The sequence below is a fragment of the Aythya fuligula genome, chromosome 2 (assembly GCF_009819795.1).
Source record: "Aythya fuligula isolate bAytFul2 chromosome 2, bAytFul2.pri, whole genome shotgun sequence".
NCBI classification, from domain to species: Eukaryota; Metazoa; Chordata; class Aves; order Anseriformes; family Anatidae; genus Aythya; species Aythya fuligula.
Window position 1 is genome coordinate 82221585 of NC_045560.1, and position 17846 is coordinate 82239430.

The window sequence follows — 17846 nt, forward strand, 5'->3', positions numbered from 1 at the left end:
GGCTAGGACATGCAATGTGCTTGAAAAAATCTTTAGGGAAAAATCAGGAGTTCACATGAATTTGTATACAGTGATTTCCTGTTTAAATGCTGGATCATATGGATCACATGTATTTTCCTCCCAGCATAACTGCTCTCAGCACCTGAGCACTTTGTGTCTAGGACAGGGTGCTTTGGACGTGGGGATGTCCCCTTCTGGTCCCCTATGTATAGAAAGGAAGAACTTATAAGGGGAGAAATATAAACAGACATCTTGGGGGATCGGATCCAGCAGAGCTTCTTCACAGTAAAATAACATAATTTTCAAGTCCAGTGGCTGGACTTGAAAGACTTTTTATTTTTTTATTTTTATTTTTATTTTTTAAAAGCCTCAGTGACTACAAGAAGTATCTGCAATAAGGCGAAATGGCAGGTGTCCCATGACAACACTGCAGCATGACAGAGAAATACAAGAGCTGCTTATGGCTGAGACAACCCACTTTTATACTGCAGATGACCTCCAACATTTACCCAGGGTATATCCCTCATCTAATACCCCTGCATCCAGCTGGAAAGCTTTTCTCTTGCACCTATAAAATATATCTGAGGGAAAAGCTCAAATAACATCGTAGAAATTGATACTTCACCACCTAACATGGGCAAAAAGTCAATATTTGACATCGAGCAAAGTGAGCCATGGAAAATAAAACCCTGCATTACGCAGGACTATAATAGCTCTAAAAAAAAACCCAACAAACAAACAAACAAACAAACACAAAAACACTTTAGAACACAGACTGCAGCTTCCATATTGTGGAATTCCACTGGATTCCACAGCACGCACATGTGATTGTAATACTATATATATACATATTTTTTAAGTCACTTCACATCTCAATAGATTTATCACAATGGTTGTTTCCTAACACAGGGTCTGATGTGTGATAGAAAAGCTATAAAAACAAGATTACTAGAAAAAATAGGTTATCTAGGAATAGATTTACAAAGCTGATAAAGAATTTCCGTGAAGCACTTCAGTACAGAAACAGTTCACATCTGAACTGATGGAAAAAAAAGCATTACCATTTCCTCTTATTTTTTTTTTTAAACTGAGAGATGGTGTCCTGGCCTTGTGAAAGGTTACCCCTCTCAACTCTTGAAGTTGATTAACAGAGAAAAATATGTTTCTTGATTATTTGTCAAACCAAACATTACAGACTCAAGAGGAAGATTCAACTTTAATCAAGTACTTGCACTACTTACCCTGCCACACCACAACCGGAAAAGTCACATCATGCAAACAGAAACAGATGTTCTCTTTCACAGGCAAATGCCATCCCTACCCATCCATAAATGTTCTGGAGGCTGAGCAGGAGTCATAGCCAGCCATGTAGCAACTATCCCAGACCATTCTTACTCAAATAGACTCATAATATCTTTATTAAATACCAAATAAAGATATTTTCCCCTCCCTGAACTTTATCTCTGCAGTCTCTCTGGGATATTAGCTTCCAGGACAAGAGGCGAAGACTTCTGGGGAACACTTCTAACTTGTACAGCGAGTTATTTTGAAAGGATGCCATCTATTCTGTGTGCTGTATCTTGCCACCACTAGAACCACTAGCTTCTCAGAACTGCTGCAAATACTTTTTTGACTAAAGGTTTTGATTACTATTTTGTTTATTTGAACACGTTTCCAAGCCAGTCTTTCTGCAGGTGGTGCCATCCTCCTCAGCAGCCCTCCGGTCCTGTTCCAAGGATGTCAGAAGTTGGCTGCGATGGCTTTCCCCTGGCTGAGCTGCTGATGGCAGCACACCATAACGCCAGCCGCAGCCCAGTATCAGACAGCGAGCACACAGGGGCAGGAAACAGTGATACATCAGCTCAGAGGAAAAGAGAGGACGTGAATTAGAGAACATCTGCTGTGAAGCTCCATGTGAAAAAGCAGGAGGTGTGCAGGCAGGCAAGCTTTGGTTTCTGTAGGTGGCCTGCTCTACCAGTGGTCAGACTGCAAGGTGCTGGCAGGGATCGGGCTTGCAATTAAAGAAAGCCCCGAGTTGGCCGCTCCTATTCCTAAGGAGGCTTTGAAACTTGGCACCATATCGAGACATTGCAGTCAATTCCTTTGTGTGTCTGCCTGCTGTTTTCCACTTCTCTTTCTTCCTCTCTCATTTTATTTCTCCTCAGCCTCCACCTGTCCTGGCCTCCCTAAGTACTTTTGGAAATTGTTGGCTGGCTTGACTGGGTGTAGCACCCCAGCTTTTCCACGGCACTAGGCGGAACAAGGTAATGCACTTAGGTGGCCATGTGGAGGACAGAGGCTGTACCAGTGCTCTATGGAAGAAGGAACAGGTTAACCAAACTCCTCTTTGACACCAGCGACTCACTCAGCATATTAGGAGTATTATGGGTTACGTTATGAGTGTCTCAGATGTTGGAAAAGCCTTAAAGTCTTTCTCATTAATTATCACATAATTAAGCTCGGAGGCAAAACCCTAGGAAACCAGGCTTCCTTTCTTTGGTCATATAAACAGTCCCCTATGCCCCTCTTCACCACTGCTGTATTTCTATTGAGGGGGAAAGCAAGGAAGGGCAGATATCATTTTGTTAGTTTGCAAGCCCTGAATTCAGAAAAAAAAAAAAAAAAATAGTAGGGATTGTGTATGCAGTCAGCATACCCTGAAGAAATGTACACACTTTGTCAACATACATGCATCTTCTTGTATGGAAGCTAAGTAACAGTGTAGTGATTATGTGCTAAAATGACATTGCAAATCCAAAGACATTTTTAATTGCTATTGTTTGAATTGCAGTGGAGAATGGTCTCAGCAAAGAGAGCAGATCTAACTTGACAGTCTTGCTGCAGGCCGTGAAACAGCCAGGTAGCCAGTAAGACAACTTCCCCAGGGCCACATTCTTCCATCATTTGGCTGTAGCAACCACCATGTATGGGGATTGACATGAACGGCTGGATTTTCTGCAGAATAAAAACCAAAGCTGAAGTTGTGTGTGAGTTATGAAGCAACTCAAACATAGAAGTGTTAGAGGGAAACGAAAAAAAAAAAAGACAAATTAATTTATTGACTCCTGGCAAGAACAGAATCACAGACACACAGAATTTCTAGGTTGGAAGAGACCTCAAGATCATCGAGTCCAACCTCTGACCTAACGCTAACAGTCCCCACTAAACCATATCCCTAAGCTCTACATCTAAACGTCTTTTGAAGACTTCCAGGGATGGTGACTCCACCACTTCCCTGGGCAGCCTGTTCCAGTGCCTAACAAACACAAAGCTCCAGTCCCTCTTACCAAAATGAGACATTACCTGGATCCAGTTCTCAAACCTGAATCTCTCTCCTGCTATTGGAAGAAAAAAAACATTGTTGAAAGCTGTTAGGAGCTCAGACGATTGCCTCATCCATAGCACGGCCACAAGGCTTACAACTTATGGAGGAACCAAAAGTTTAATAGGAATTTGGAAAGGACTTTTTGTACCTAAAAAAAAAAATCCTGAGAGAAAACAGAACTACTTGACCAGAAGCGATTCCTCAATGCACAACAGTGCAAACTTCAAGCTGCTGCCAGCTCTTCCTCAGTACTTGGAGTTTCAGTGCCATGGAGTCCAAGGTAGGCTTGGACAATTTCCTCCCAAAGAATGAGAGGAACTGGGTCCAGTGGCTCCAGGAGCTGGCAAGAAAAGTCTCTTGCCAGGATAGACTCCTGTGAAATAAGTTCTTGAAAAAGTCAGGGGAGCTAGGCTGATCATCTGAAGGGTAAAATGAAGGCCAACAGCAGCCAGTTTGTGTGTGTTTAATGTAACAGACCTCTGTGCTGAGTTCCCTCAGAACAACCTCACCCTAAGCCAGTGGTAATAACTCTGCTTGGTTCGGGGAATAAAATGATAATAAAGATAATACAAATATGAAATCTTTCCTGAAGATAACTCAAAGAACTCTTTTTTTTTTTTTTTTTTTTTTAATTATCATTATTATTATTTTAAACTTCAGACATCTCTACCATGTTTCATCACTTTGAGCTATAACCTGGGGGGAAAGCTAGAAAGCTTTTCTCTAATACTAGTAAGTTCATAATGGCTTCTTTTATTGGAAGACATAAATTGGCTGATGAGAGTTTATTATGAGCAGGCTGGGTGCTGGCCCTCCTCACAGTACTAGAAGAGAAGAATAGGCTGCTCTCAGCAACTCCAGCTTTCCCCCTGCTGCTCATTTTGCTGAAGCTTTTTTGTGTAAGGAAGCGACCCAGGGAAGATGAGAAGCGTTCCTATTTTGAGGACAAAAACACCACAGTGTCTAGAGGTGGTTTAAACAAATACAGAAACAGCTTTTGTTTGTTTTCACCCACCTCCACGTGCAAATGAAACACTATAGCAGAGAAACTAATCATGCCTGCACATACTAAGCCTACACACAAACGGGAAAGGTATATAAAGCTTTGCTCATCTTCTGGACTGGATGAGAGATGACCCCACTCCTTGCGTTAATCCCTAAAACACAAATACACAGCTGTGTGTAGCAAAGGGGGGCTGTCCAAACACTTCCCTGAAGAACGGCTCCTCATACACTTCACTACCTGCACCCACTGATCAAGTACACTCTGTTGTTTCTCTCAAGATTTTGGGAACCCTGGGGTTCCCAAACTGAACTTGTGTCAGCCCTTGTTTGTGTCCTTGCTTACATCCATTTCTCGCTCCTCAGCCCATCTTTTACATGGAGTCCTATCCGGACTGCCTCAGCAGCAGGGTCTTAATGTTTCTGACACTATCATGAAGGACATTACATGGAAAGAACATCCCATTGTATTTTCAGGCACCTAACACCGCCAGTCAGGTTTGCACAGGTACTGAAATCTTTGCAGGAAGCCGAACGCCTTTGCTGTGCCATTCTGGAGGATCTGTTGTGCCCTGGCCTGAACAGGCCGTCAGATCTGGAGAAACAGACCGCCACTTACCTCTCTTCTACTCGTTATAAGGTGAATAGTCCCACCTGAGAACGAGGGTAGCTTGTACTAAGTGACATCTGTACTCACCTGAAACAAAAGCCAGGCTCTCCCCATGAGCACAGGCAGGGAGGTGATGGGTAAGGCAGCACCAACTGCATCCCCCACCACAGAAACATTTCCTAGCCAGCTTCCCTGCTTACCAGCGGCATCACGGCTTTTCAGTTAAGGCTAGTGCAAAACCCTGCTTTGCTGCAAGACGTTAGCTTCCCCCAAGTAAAGGGGCTCTCAAATTGGTGCCAGAAATGGTGAGCTCTGGTTCACAGATGATTACAAGTTTCACAGCCCTGAGGGGGACACTTCCCTGCTGCTGGAAACACCTACAAGCAAGTTACGTCTCTTGGGTATGCCACCTGGGTGACTTCTCCCCTGCTAAGTGTATTTTCAGTCAAGAAAGAAGCATTTTAGAGAACTCAAGGATACAAACCCTCCTACAGATGATGCTGCCGTCTATTTCATTGCCATGGAAAAAGCTTCCAGCGGCTCACGCTTGGCAGTACATCTTCCCTAAATACTCTCTGTCTCAATGTAAGTTGCCTCTCTCAGTTTTCTGTCTCAACAGTAAATTGCGAGGTATAAAGGAGCAGTTTCATCACTGACACATAACAGCAGAATAAAAAGTGTAAATAGGTCATGTATACCATGCAGTGACAAGCAAAAACAATCTGCATTGTTTCTTGACCTTGGACTTCAAGTTGCAAGTGTGTTAACAGAAAAGGGAGAGTGCTAAATACCCAAAATGAATGAAAAACCTTTCTGCTTCATCCCTTGTAGGATGTGAACAGAGAACCCAAATCTTTATGGATTAAATAAACTTTTCCTTTGAGGCCTTCCAGCTTCATTATGAAGATGTGGGAAATTTGTTCCCTGGCTTAATATTAAACCAAATTGTAATCCTTTGGTCTTTAATTGGGAACATCTGGAAGAAAACTCTGCTGATCAGAATTTACTGGCTAATAAAGACTGTAATGAATTTCCACAGAGCATTATGCATGTTTTATATGAAAGCAATCAGGACGCTACAAAGCACTCAACACTTAGAGCAAAGGCAAATATTATTTTGTAAGGCATGAAATAAAGATACATCATTGCAAATTAAAATGAATTCTATGGCAATAAAACAGTGTACTTTTTTTTTTTTTTTTTCCCCAATACAGAGCCAAATTAAAATATAACCAAACCTACTTTCAAACTCCTTAAAGCAAGAGATCAGACAAATATGTCAAATATGTTTAATTTTTTTTCAAAATAACTGATGGCAAAATAAAGTATTTACATCACGTCATACTGTGTAAACATGTAACGTCACTGTACAAAGAAATATACATGCAAAATAAAGCAAAAATTTAACTAAAACAATAAAGGAAAATAATACACAAACATAATGATATGAGGTTGGTACGAATACACATCCAGTTCTGAAGTCAGTTGTTTTCTTTTAAAAAGTTTCTGTACAACTTTACAAAAAAAAAAAAAAAAAAAAAAAAAGGAATAAATAGAATACAGTGGAAGCCGCAAAGCTCAAAACTAACCCAAGCTAGGTTATGGCTTAAGACCCATGTATCTAACTACTGTGGGATGTCGGCTTGGTTTCTTTAAACATGGCATTTCACACAAACATAGATGACAGCACACCCATATGAACTCAGTGATGCACAGAAAACCATCTCTGTCTTCTTAAATAGCTCACGTTAATATTACTTCAACCTTAAAAACAGTTACTAAGACAATTACATTACGTGTCAGACTCTCATCATCTGACCACTACTTTTTTTTGAATGTAATTCTTCACCAAAGAGCACAAAAGTCATTTGTTCATTTCACAGAAAGAAGTAAACAGCTTTGAAAATTCTTAAAAAGTAGCAAGTGTTGAGACTGATTTTGGGAAAGTCATACTTTGGCATTTTGAATATAATAATAAATTTTAAAAAGTGTCACCCTATTTCTTAAACGGTTGGAGATTTGGGATACGAATCTCTCTCTCTCTCTCTCTCTCTCTTTTAAACAATCCTTAAAACTGACTAGTCTTGACTAAATTCTACGCTAACCCTCATCTTAAACTAATAATGACAGTGTGGTACAACACCCTCCCCTGCCCACCCAAAACCCCCAAACACACAAACAAAACCATAAAGCTCGCCGTACTAAGTATGTGCTTTTTCTATATATTTATTACAGTTACAACAGAGGTCCTCATAAATAGTTGCATAAAATGTTAAAGCCACAACATTGCACATGATATGAAATAAAACAAAATCCCAAATGAGTGCATTTACAGTATTTCATCCTGCTGTATACTGCTTGACAGCCGGGTTGGCAAGCTGGGCACCAACCGGACGTCCTTTTCAAACGGGACAGCAAACACTGACCCAAACTGAAGACCCGCACAGTGGTATACCACCATTTAGGAAGGAGGGGGGGAAAAAAGGATAAGGAGGGAAAAAAATTACAGACCGAAGGCAGGTAACAGTCTATATACAAGTAAGGCCTACATTTTATCAGAGCAAAACGATTCATTCTATTTGTATGCAAAAACTTTGAGGTTGGATGCACTTAAAAGCAGAGTCTGATCTCAGTGCACTGCTACGTGAGATACATACAGGCGAGGCAACTGGAAAGCTCTAGGACCAAGTGAAAACCAGATGTTATAAATGGAAGCCTTATCAATGGGCAGCCATTTGGGTGAGTCTTCTCCAGGCGTGATTTCATTTTTGTTTTAACACCAGTGCTTTGAACATAGGCATTTCTTCCTTGAATAAATCTTGAAAACGGTAGTTAAGTTCACTTGCAAAATTCAACTCTTGTTTATTAAAAAAACTATTTTTTTTTTTGCAGAAACCTGAATAAAATACTGTTACTGTATCACTCGTGACTGCTTTTTTGCAGAGTACAGTGCTATCGTCCTCCACCCCAGTGAAGTCTGCATTGCAAGTCCCACGCGCCACCTCGCGTGGTCCCCTTGGAATGCGTTTGCACACGAACATTCGCTAGCAGCTGGTTGGCTCGGGGTTTGCTTTCCTCAAAATTCAAGTCAACAGCTGATTGGCAGGAGGAGTCTATCTCCAGTCTGATTGATTGGCAGGAGGAGTCTATCTCCAGTCTGATTGATTGGCAGGTGAAAGAGAATGAGAGAGAACTTCAAGCAAGGTCAAACTCTTGGCAAGAGCCTGCTCTGTAAGAAGTTTTTAATGCTACGGATGGGTCGAACATCATTCTGGTGTTTTCGCCGCTCAATGAACGAAGTCAGTCTGGATATGTCAATGCTGTCAGCACTTTTGCTATTCCCCAGCTGCAGCCATTGCTCCTGGAGGGCCAGTGCAGCCGAGGGACGCTTAGCTGGATCATCCTGAAGCAGGAAGCATACAAAATCTTTGGCCTTCTGGCTAACTCCTTTGAAGTAGTCATCTGGGAAACTAAAGTCTAAGCGGCAAATATTCAGGCAAGTTTCCTCTACACTTTCATCCAGGAAAGGAGAGACGCCACTAAGAAGGACATATGTGAGCACTCCAATGCTCCAAACATCTGAAGTGAGGGAAACAGGATTTCCGAGAATAATTTCAGGAGCTGCAAACTCTGGGTTTCCAAGTAACTGGTGGATATAATACGTGGTATTGAGCTGGACCGCGTCTCCAAAGTCAGCCAGTTTTATTGTTGGCTTAGAGGAACTCTGGTCCACCAAAATATTTTCAGGCTAGAAGACATAAAAGCAAAAGAAAAAAGAAGTATTTTTTCAGGTCAATCCAACACACATTCGGTGTTCCAACATTACTGTTTCCTAGCCTGAGCTGCTAGCTCAAGAAAGTAACAAACAGCTACAAATGATGAGGATCACTGCTGTAGGCAGCTCTGCTAAGCTCCTAGGCAGTCCTACCAGTCCTTTCCCCAGACTGACTGGCAGGCACTCTCTTGCCAACTGAAGTGTGCCATTAATGTGCTTCAGCTGTTGGTATTTTAACTTTTGCAGGAAATATAGCTCTGCCAGATAAGACTGCAAGTGTTTGCAAAAACAGCTCTGCAAAATTTCACAGAAAACTGTGTTTGGGAACTTAATCTTAAAGTACAGCAATTATAAATAGAGGGTGGATAAACCATTACTCTATTTGCTTTATGACACATAAAGAACAAAAACCTTGCATTTGAACTTCTGCTGCAAGTTTCACTGGGAAAAATAAAATAAATATATATTAAAAACCAAAACAAAGCAATCGTGCTTGACAGCAATTACTTCCAGCACAAAGGAAACAGCCAGCAAGCTTTAAGAGGAAAGCGTAGGGAATTCAAAGCTTCTGCTTTGATGGCTATGAGTGATTTAAAGCATCTGGGGATAGTGTTCCTCCCTGCCTCCCTCTCCTTTATACAGCTGCCAGTTTCCTAGAAGGAAGTTTTTATGCCTGGAAAGGCGCACACTGCTGGAAATTCCATTCGCTCCTTACCTTTAGGTCCAAATGTGCTATTCTGCAGTTGTGAAGATACTGCACAGCTTCCAGAATCTCTCCCAGGTAGAGTCTGATCTTCCCCTCAGTGAGGTTTCCCCATCGCACGACGTAGTCTAGAAGGCGACCTTGGTCAGCCCTATTGGAAGGTTACATTTTAATGCAAGTCTTAAAACATTTACATTTTAATACTGTATACAAGAACTAAAAGAAAAAAAAAAGCCTACACCATACAATCAATTTTGAATGTTATATTAAAAAAAACCTTCATAGCAAGCATCCCCTAACAACCACAATTTCATGAAGTAATCATCACTGTTTCTCTTGTCTGGCTTGAGTTGCTCTATCATATACTTTTCTGCCTGCCAGCCGCAATGTTTTGTCATTTACAGCTCACCTGCACCTAAAATAAGGTGAACTAACTTTGGACTGGGAGCAGAGGGTAAAGGCAAAGAAAAAAAGGAAGAAATATAGCATGTTATCTAGACCGAAAGATCAGATGTGTCCTGCCATTAGGCTATGGGAATTGCTAGAGCCTTCAAAATCTAGAAGACCAAAGACTAGGATATGAAGGGAAGAGCTGACATCAAACTACCAGATCACAACATTTCAAATTCACTTCTGCAATTGCTTGACCTAAAATCATTTCTGGAATTCCAGACTAAGATAACCTACATGTCAGTTTAATATGCCAGCTTGTTTCCTCCCAAATTTATTATTAAACCTGACATTTTAGTTACAGTATTAGAGAACCGCAGTATTTTGCTTAGGTGTTGTCAAACTTCCCTGAAATCTTAATGTTTCTTATTTATAAACTACTATGAACACCCTGGAAAGTCTGCTGTAGAGACTGCATTTTACGCACATTTCTAATACTAGTATGTAGTTGGTGGAGGTCTCAAAGGTATCGAGAAGGCCAATGAGCTGGGGATGCTGGAGATTCTGCATGACTCCAAGTTCATGGGTAACCTGGTCTCGCTTCATCAACTTCTTATTCACAAACTTAGTGGCTACTGCTCGCTTGGTTCCCTTCTGGTCACACTTCTTAACGACAGAAAATCTGCCCCTGGAATACAATATTGAAAGGAAAGGATTAACTGAAAAATGCAGTAAGGAAATGCTTATACCTTCAAAGTTTCTGGGAGATACCAATTTGAGATCTCTGATAAGATATCCTTGCAGAATAGTTCTGGCCATAAACAAGATTTAAAAGTCCATATATCTTCTACAAAGTATGTCTGTATAAATAATTAGCTGCAGATAGAGATCTGTTTTAATGCATTTGCAAAGAAGTCAAGGTGATATCCAGCTTTCAAAGGTCCATCCAATAAGCGAGATAAATGTATATTCTGCATGAGCTATTTCATATTTTGCTCAATTTCAGATGTTTTTGGGCTTTAATTTTCATACCCTAAGTAAAGTTTTGGAGTGCTTCGCTGTAGAAGCAGCTTTAGTAAGGCATACTAAAAAAATGAAAAAAAAAAAAAAAAAAGGACTGTAGCTTTCCGAAATACTCGAACACTCATCCGTGAATCTATGACACTAATTCAGCCTAACTATGTTCTATTTATGCAGTGCCATCTAGTGCAAGTAAGATTTTGGCTTCCTCATTTTTATTTAGCTCAATGTAATTATGTCCTTCTAGGATCATATAAGCATTTTAGAAAGACAATTCAATTTCTTGAATCAGAAGTTCATATTTTGACATCAGCATACAGAACGCACCTGCCAAGCTCAGCCACTTCACTGTAGAGGGAATCAAAGTTGTCTTTCCAGATTACCATGATTCCATCACTTCCAGGACCTACAGAAGAAGAAAGAAAAAGAGAAGGATAGTAAAGGCAATATTTAATACAGTCAGAGCCTCCTTAGAACTAAATGTTTGTAGTTATCGAATTGGGTAACTGGTGCTTTGAATGTAATCATAAAGAAAAGAGCAACGAGACAGGCCTACCTAAAACTCGTAGACTGGCGGAAGATGAAACCGAACCCATATCGTTTGCAGCTATACACGTATAGATACCATCGTCTTCTGCAGTGACGCCAATGATTTTCAGTGAAGCCTCTCCTAAGTCACTGGGAAACACAATGGCATCCATGAACATTGCATTCAGTTTACAGACCTTAAACTATGAAAATTAGACAAAGTGAGAGCGACAATGTTAAGATTTCTTATTGTCCAGCCCCTGTACTCTACTGACAACTTCAACCCTGTTCCTGCCATTTCAGAAGCGTCTAGCAGAATCCAAACATTTTGTGTATACAAATTATCATGGAACATCCTGCAGACAATAGTGTTTTTTTAATAAAAAAAACATCCTCACTGACACTGTCTTAGTGCATCCTAGGTTCCTCTATGTTTGAAAAAGCAAATGCTTTCCATGCTCCCTCTATTTCTTGCAAATTAATTAGAGGCAGTATCAAGACAACCATCCATCATTATTCCTTCTGAGAGGTTAGTTTCCATCCCTGACTCCCTGGAACTGTATACAAGCTGGGTTAATGTTTTTACTTTCAAAGCATTCATTCATTGTAGGAATGGGCTCCACCTTCAGTACAAAAGGTACACCACAGTGTGACTTCAGAGACCTCAGAATCTGGGAGTATGAGGGTATGAGGAAACTCAGGAAGTCTTTTGAAGTTTTCTCTCAGCTCCAGAAGAGACAGCAATAATCTATATCAGACAGGAGAAAGATTCTACAAACTCTTCCTTAAATTTTCTCATTGCTCAACTGCCCTTTTTATTTGATGGTTTGTCTTCAAATGTCTGCCTTAATCTTCCTCTGTGCAATTCTAGTACTTTTTATACCATCTACCATATACCATTTTTAGTACTTTCTATACCATCTACCACTGACAGGAACAGTAAATAATTCTATTTGCATAAGTCTCTTACAAATGTGAACACTTGGCATATCTTGCCTATGCTTTTCACCTCTAGGCTCAAAACATTGTGCTATTCTTTCACAACATGGCATATTTTCAAGATTTTTCATCATTCTTATTGTTTGCCTTTGGATCCACCCCAGTTACTCAAGTCATTTGAGTTACTAAAACAAAAGCTGTTTGCCTCTGTCTTTATTATACCATTTAATTTCAGGGGAAAACAATGTAAATTTTAGGAACACAGGAAGATGACTCTCCTCCCTCAGCTCAAAGAACATTTCTTTACTAGTATCTCCAAAAATCTGTCAGCCACAACCAGCATGATTAACTGGTTATAATTATGCAACGGTAACAGATCACTGTGAGATAATTCTAGTGAATCTAGCTCTTACTGGGGTCTCACAATGGTCCTGGATACAACAGCACAGCTGCCACAATGTTCCTGTCTCTCCACAACAAAAATTATACCAGGTGAAAAGAAAAAAGCAGCTACATTAGAATATAAAGAACAACATAACATGCTAACAGGTTTGCATATGCATTGGGCTCTATCATACAGCCTCTAATATAGCTATTAAGGAGGAAAGGTTTCACAAAAAAACTTCATTCTGAAGTGAGAACGTAATTCATAAACAAGACGTATTCACACTGAAGTGACTAAATAACGCTTTCAGTAAATGGATAAAAAATAAATGAAAAAAAACGTTTCTAACAGGTAGTTTCACGATCCAAAATGCAGTAATATCTGTTATTACTCAGCTCATTGAATTACCAGTTAAGTCTGCTCAGTTCTATCACAGCAAAGCTAAAACCAGACAAAGATATTTGTTTCCGTGCTTCGACACTGAAAACAGTAGCACTGCAATGTTAATATGAACCAGAGGCTTTTCTTTGCAAAGTACTGTCATAATCATTCCAAAAGCAGTCATTTGCCTCTAAAACGATGTATGCTACTAATGAAAAGAAAGGACTGGCAATGTGGCATGTCACAGCACTGGAATGCCACAGCATACTGCTCTAGTTCAAGCACTGGGTCAGTGTGAGAGAACCATGGTCTCTTCTGCGGTAATTAATGAAAAATACCATCTGAATTTTATTGTTTTTAAAATCAACTGAATATGACATGAGAGTACCCCTGGCCATACTCAGATAAAGTTAAACAACACTTCCAGAAAATCCCAACAATGAAGTATTCCTGTCTGAGGACAATCCCATCTTTATGTCTCAAAGCCGAAAGTTATCCTGCACCAAGGCTACGAAATATAACAGATTCAGCAGTCCCTGTTCCTTCGCTGGAGTTTTGCTTTTCCTGGATCCAGGAAAAAGTGATCCAGGATCCAGATTAGAAGTGTTCCACCTTCCTCCAGGTGAAGAGAAGTCTGCTTTTTATCACAAATCACCTCAGTGATCCTGTTAACAGCGCTGTCCAACAGAAACTGCTATGCTGGCACAGCTGAGTGGGAACCAACTACGACCCAGGGATGGAAAACTCATTAGCCAACTTTAACACAAGCACAAGGGTTAGCTAAATATTAATGAGTCCTGTAAGATTAAAGTAGCCTTCTGACACTGGGGTTTTATCCATCAAGACCAGCTTTGAATCTTCTTGCCACTGGCACCTGGAAATTTATGTGACAGCGGCAAGCTGAGAATTGAATTGCTGTCACTGGAATCTTTCTGTGTGGCATCAGAGTATCATCATGAGCTAAGGTTTGTTTGTTTTTTGGATGCCCAATGCTAGGAGGAAAAAGAGGATATAATTAAGGACAATGCCCCAAACATATCAAAACAAGTAAGCCACCGAGGTAATTTAGAATAATTTTCCCTTTTAAGACAAAGAGATATACTACATAAATTACTGTACCTGTACGAAATGCTGTGATGACCGTCATTGCTCAGTGTGTTATGATCAGGACCCTTCCAAGTAATTGAAGCCTTGGGGCGACCACAGACTTTACACCTAAGCACGATGGTCTCTCCTGTCTCACATGTAACCTCACTCAATGGTATTATAAATTCTGGGGGAACTGGAAGAAGAATTTAATGGCATTAGGTCAATTGAAGTTCATCAATTTGCTTTTCTATTAGACAAAGTATGTTGTACTTACAGTTTCCAGGGTTTATCTATCCCTCTGCCCTTGGAGCATGTCCACATTTAGGGCACTTGCTGGGGCTCTGTAGAGCTAATACTTTTTCTCTGCATAAACTTGGACATGACACTACTGACATGCTATGGATAACCCTGAAATTTACCACAGTGAACCAAACCTTTTGGGTCAAGTCAGCTAAATAAACCCAGAAGTAAAAAATATTTAAGGATGTGTTCAGCTAGGATATCTTTATGTCCAGCTGCATTTGCAGAAGTGAACACAAAACACCTTCTCTACAGTGTAGTGGTTTCCCTTTCTGCTTACAGGTGAAACTCAAGAAGTTTGGCTCTTACTCCAGAGTGCCACTGTTTTTCTCCTGATCAGCCTCTGCACTGGAGAGACCCTGCACATCCCCTAGGATGCAAGGTGAAAAATGAAGCAGCAGAGGTCTCCAACTCTTGACCTTCTTATTTTGCAAATTCAGCAGTGCCCAACTTCCATACAGTCTCAGTGCACATGCACTAGTACAAATACTTCTGAGCAACATATCATATGATCCTTGTGTTTTACATTGTTTTGGACATGTAAACAAGAAAATCTTCCTTTAATCTTAGAAAGAAAAAAAGAGAGATGACATTTCACTAACTGCCTCTCCTGTCCCAAATGAGGCTACATGTATTTTACAGAAAACACTAATTCCTGATGTAATTCATGTCAAGCAAGTTCAAAGAAAATAAATCATGCTTTAATCAAGTTACATTTACTGTGACTTTTAAAGATGAAAACAACTTACCATCATAAATGTAATTGGGGTTGAGAAGCTGGAAAGGAGAAATCACAGAATTAGTGTCCTTATAAATGTATAATAAATAAAAGAATTATAGAAAATAAAGCACAGTGATGGGCAGACGTTAGTTGTACCCACAAAAGTCCAATAAACACTTAAATATCAGATTTTCTGCACCACTCTACTTTTTCTGCAGTATCTATATGCAGTATCATGCCTGTGGGTTCAAAAATCCTATCATCTTGTTTTGAGATTTGATAAACACTGACCATTAGAACCACTGTTGTTTCCAATTCCTTCATGTGAAATTCTATCAGAGCTAGAACTAGAAGCAACTTTTAAAGAAATTCCAACACAACTCCTTTTGAAAACTACTACTTCTTTGTCACATTTACCTTTACAGAAACCTTGTTGGCAAGTCCTTCTCGGGATTTGCGGTAACCATTTTCTAGCTTGCCTTCCCTTTTGCCGTCTTTATCTTTTTTCTCAGATTTCTTCCTTAAACGGAGTGCTGTGTGCCAAGATGTTGACTTCCTGAATGTGGAACAGTAAGCTTTGATAAATTTTCTTTTCAAACTCTCAGTTATGTGTTATAATCTCTAGCTTGAGATGAAGATGACATTTATCCCAGAATGTTATTTCATTGTATTAAAGCATACTGAAATGAAATACATTAAGTATTCCATAAGAGATGCTATCTTTGGTTAAAACTGTAAGCAAGCTCTTAAGATTAGTCTGTAGTTCAGTATTTCTTGAATTCTTTGCTGCAATCGTAAACTTTCCATATGAAAATACAAATTGTCAATCAAACTGAACAACAAACAGCACAAAATCCATCTCAAATACAGCCTATAAAAGCTTTACATACAACTGCTAAGAACGTGGTTGTGATATTAGATCCGCTACAGCAGAGTTGAGAGAGATCTTTTTAGCACCACCAGCCATTTTAAGTAGGTTTGTGGCTCAAGATGGAAATCTAGGAACTCTGAAATCTCATTTCGCTTGGAGCAAACATTATGATGGTTTTCCTAAACAAAGATGTCTAACCTGGCAACTCATCCTATTGAATAAGCTAGGAACAGTTGCTTCTCTTAAGGGAAGTATTATTAATCTACTTTTCCCAGAAGATTGCACTACTACAGCTTTTCGATAAAGAATACATGCTTCTAGGTTCTTTCTTACCACTTTTTTTTTTTTTTTAATAATTTTTCTTAGAGACCTCACATGTACTCATTCTGTTTGATGTTCATTTATATCTCAAAGATAACTTCAACTTTCAGTTTATAAGTTTCAAATTGTCTGAACTGGTAGGTTTTCTCCCTCCTGCCCCTTCTACCCACACCCAGGCACTCACTTGATGGTTCCATCAGGGTTGTCAATGATGACTGCACTGGTATGCCCCAAGACATAGCCGGGAATCCAGCCCTCGGCTGCGGGGCACTGATCAGTGGCGGCTCTGAACACCAAAAACATGTTCTGTTGGTTGCTGGCTAGAATCTGCACGACCTCTCCTTGGTAGACATTTATCTCATCCTCCTTCACTGCCGTGTAATCGTGTGTCACCAGCATGGTGGAGATATTGCTACTGCTGCTACTTTCACTCTGCAAGTGTCAACCAGAAGCACAAAGAGGAGGCAAAAAGAAGAAAAGAGAATCAAGTTTAAAGTTTATAAAGGAGAAAGGCTGCTCTTGGCCTGCTACGTTTCAACCATGACCTGCGTAATACACATAGATTAAGCTGTAGTCAAAGAAAAGAAATCAGATTTCTCTTATAGAGCTGCTTGTATTGATTTATCTTGTGTAAATTAGTTTGATTTTTGAACACCATTATGTATAGCAGGCGCAGAAATTTATTCCTTTTATTTTTAGTAAAGATCACTACTTAATTTTACTTCTTCCATTTTTTACAGGATCTCAACTAGTCTTCCTTTCCAGCTCTGACACTAAACCTGACATCTTTATCAGGTGACAAAGTCACATTACATCACATGTGACAATTTTTCATTAAGTCTTATGGATGTATAACAAACCAAGACTTGACCTCATAAACACTGGAAACTAACAATGAAACACGCATAATAGTCTTTCCTAGTACCATTTGTCAGATCTCAGACACCATGAATCCATGGTAACTTACTAAAGTAAGACTCTTTTTGCCCAAATACATGCATTTCTCGTATTAGGTTTAATAAATAGAGGTGTGAAATCTATTATCAGACTATGCAACCTATCCCCTGAAATAAGTGATTTCCTTCTTGAAACAAGTTAAAAACGAAGTCGATGAGGTATGTATGTGTGCACACCTGCCTTCTGATTCTGTGTTCTTACTTCAAACTCTTTCAGCTTGCTGTCAGTGAGGACTCACTATTGCCTAGCAGTAACTGAGCTGAAGAAGGAAAGCAGTACCCAGCTGTAGCTGAACGCTACTATGGCTCATATAGCACAGCCATGTGGCAGCATCACGTATGTGCACGCAGCACGTAGGAAGCTTGGTACACAGATTAAAATAGCGTCACCTTTTTTTCTCAAAACTCTCAAATATTTGTCTCATCAGTGTTGCAGAGACACAGCACGGGTCAGATGAGAGCATGGTGCACTGGGAGCCCCCAAACCCACATTTTCATCCTATCTGCTAACGGCCACGATCAAGTCACTC

General features: G+C 40.0%; 1 protein-coding gene across 1 annotated transcript in view; it reads right to left on the reverse strand.

The window, feature by feature from the left end:
- Nucleotides 1-7147: 7147 nt before the first annotated feature.
- TRIO (trio Rho guanine nucleotide exchange factor) overlaps nucleotides 7148-17846 on the reverse strand; it is a 241384-nt gene continuing 230685 nt past the window's right edge. The window contains exons 49-57 of the mRNA XM_032181775.1: nucleotides 16545-16792; nucleotides 15586-15724; nucleotides 15197-15224; nucleotides 14178-14340; nucleotides 11382-11503; nucleotides 11153-11231; nucleotides 10293-10493; nucleotides 9428-9566; nucleotides 7148-8685 (exon numbers count right to left, since the gene is read on the reverse strand). Coding sequence (XP_032037666.1) covers nucleotides 8143-8685; nucleotides 9428-9566; nucleotides 10293-10493; nucleotides 11153-11231; nucleotides 11382-11503; nucleotides 14178-14340; nucleotides 15197-15224; nucleotides 15586-15724; nucleotides 16545-16792 — 1662 coding nt within the window. The 3' untranslated portion in view covers nucleotides 7148-8142. The remainder of the gene's footprint in view (nucleotides 8686-9427; nucleotides 9567-10292; nucleotides 10494-11152; nucleotides 11232-11381; nucleotides 11504-14177; nucleotides 14341-15196; nucleotides 15225-15585; nucleotides 15725-16544; nucleotides 16793-17846) is intronic.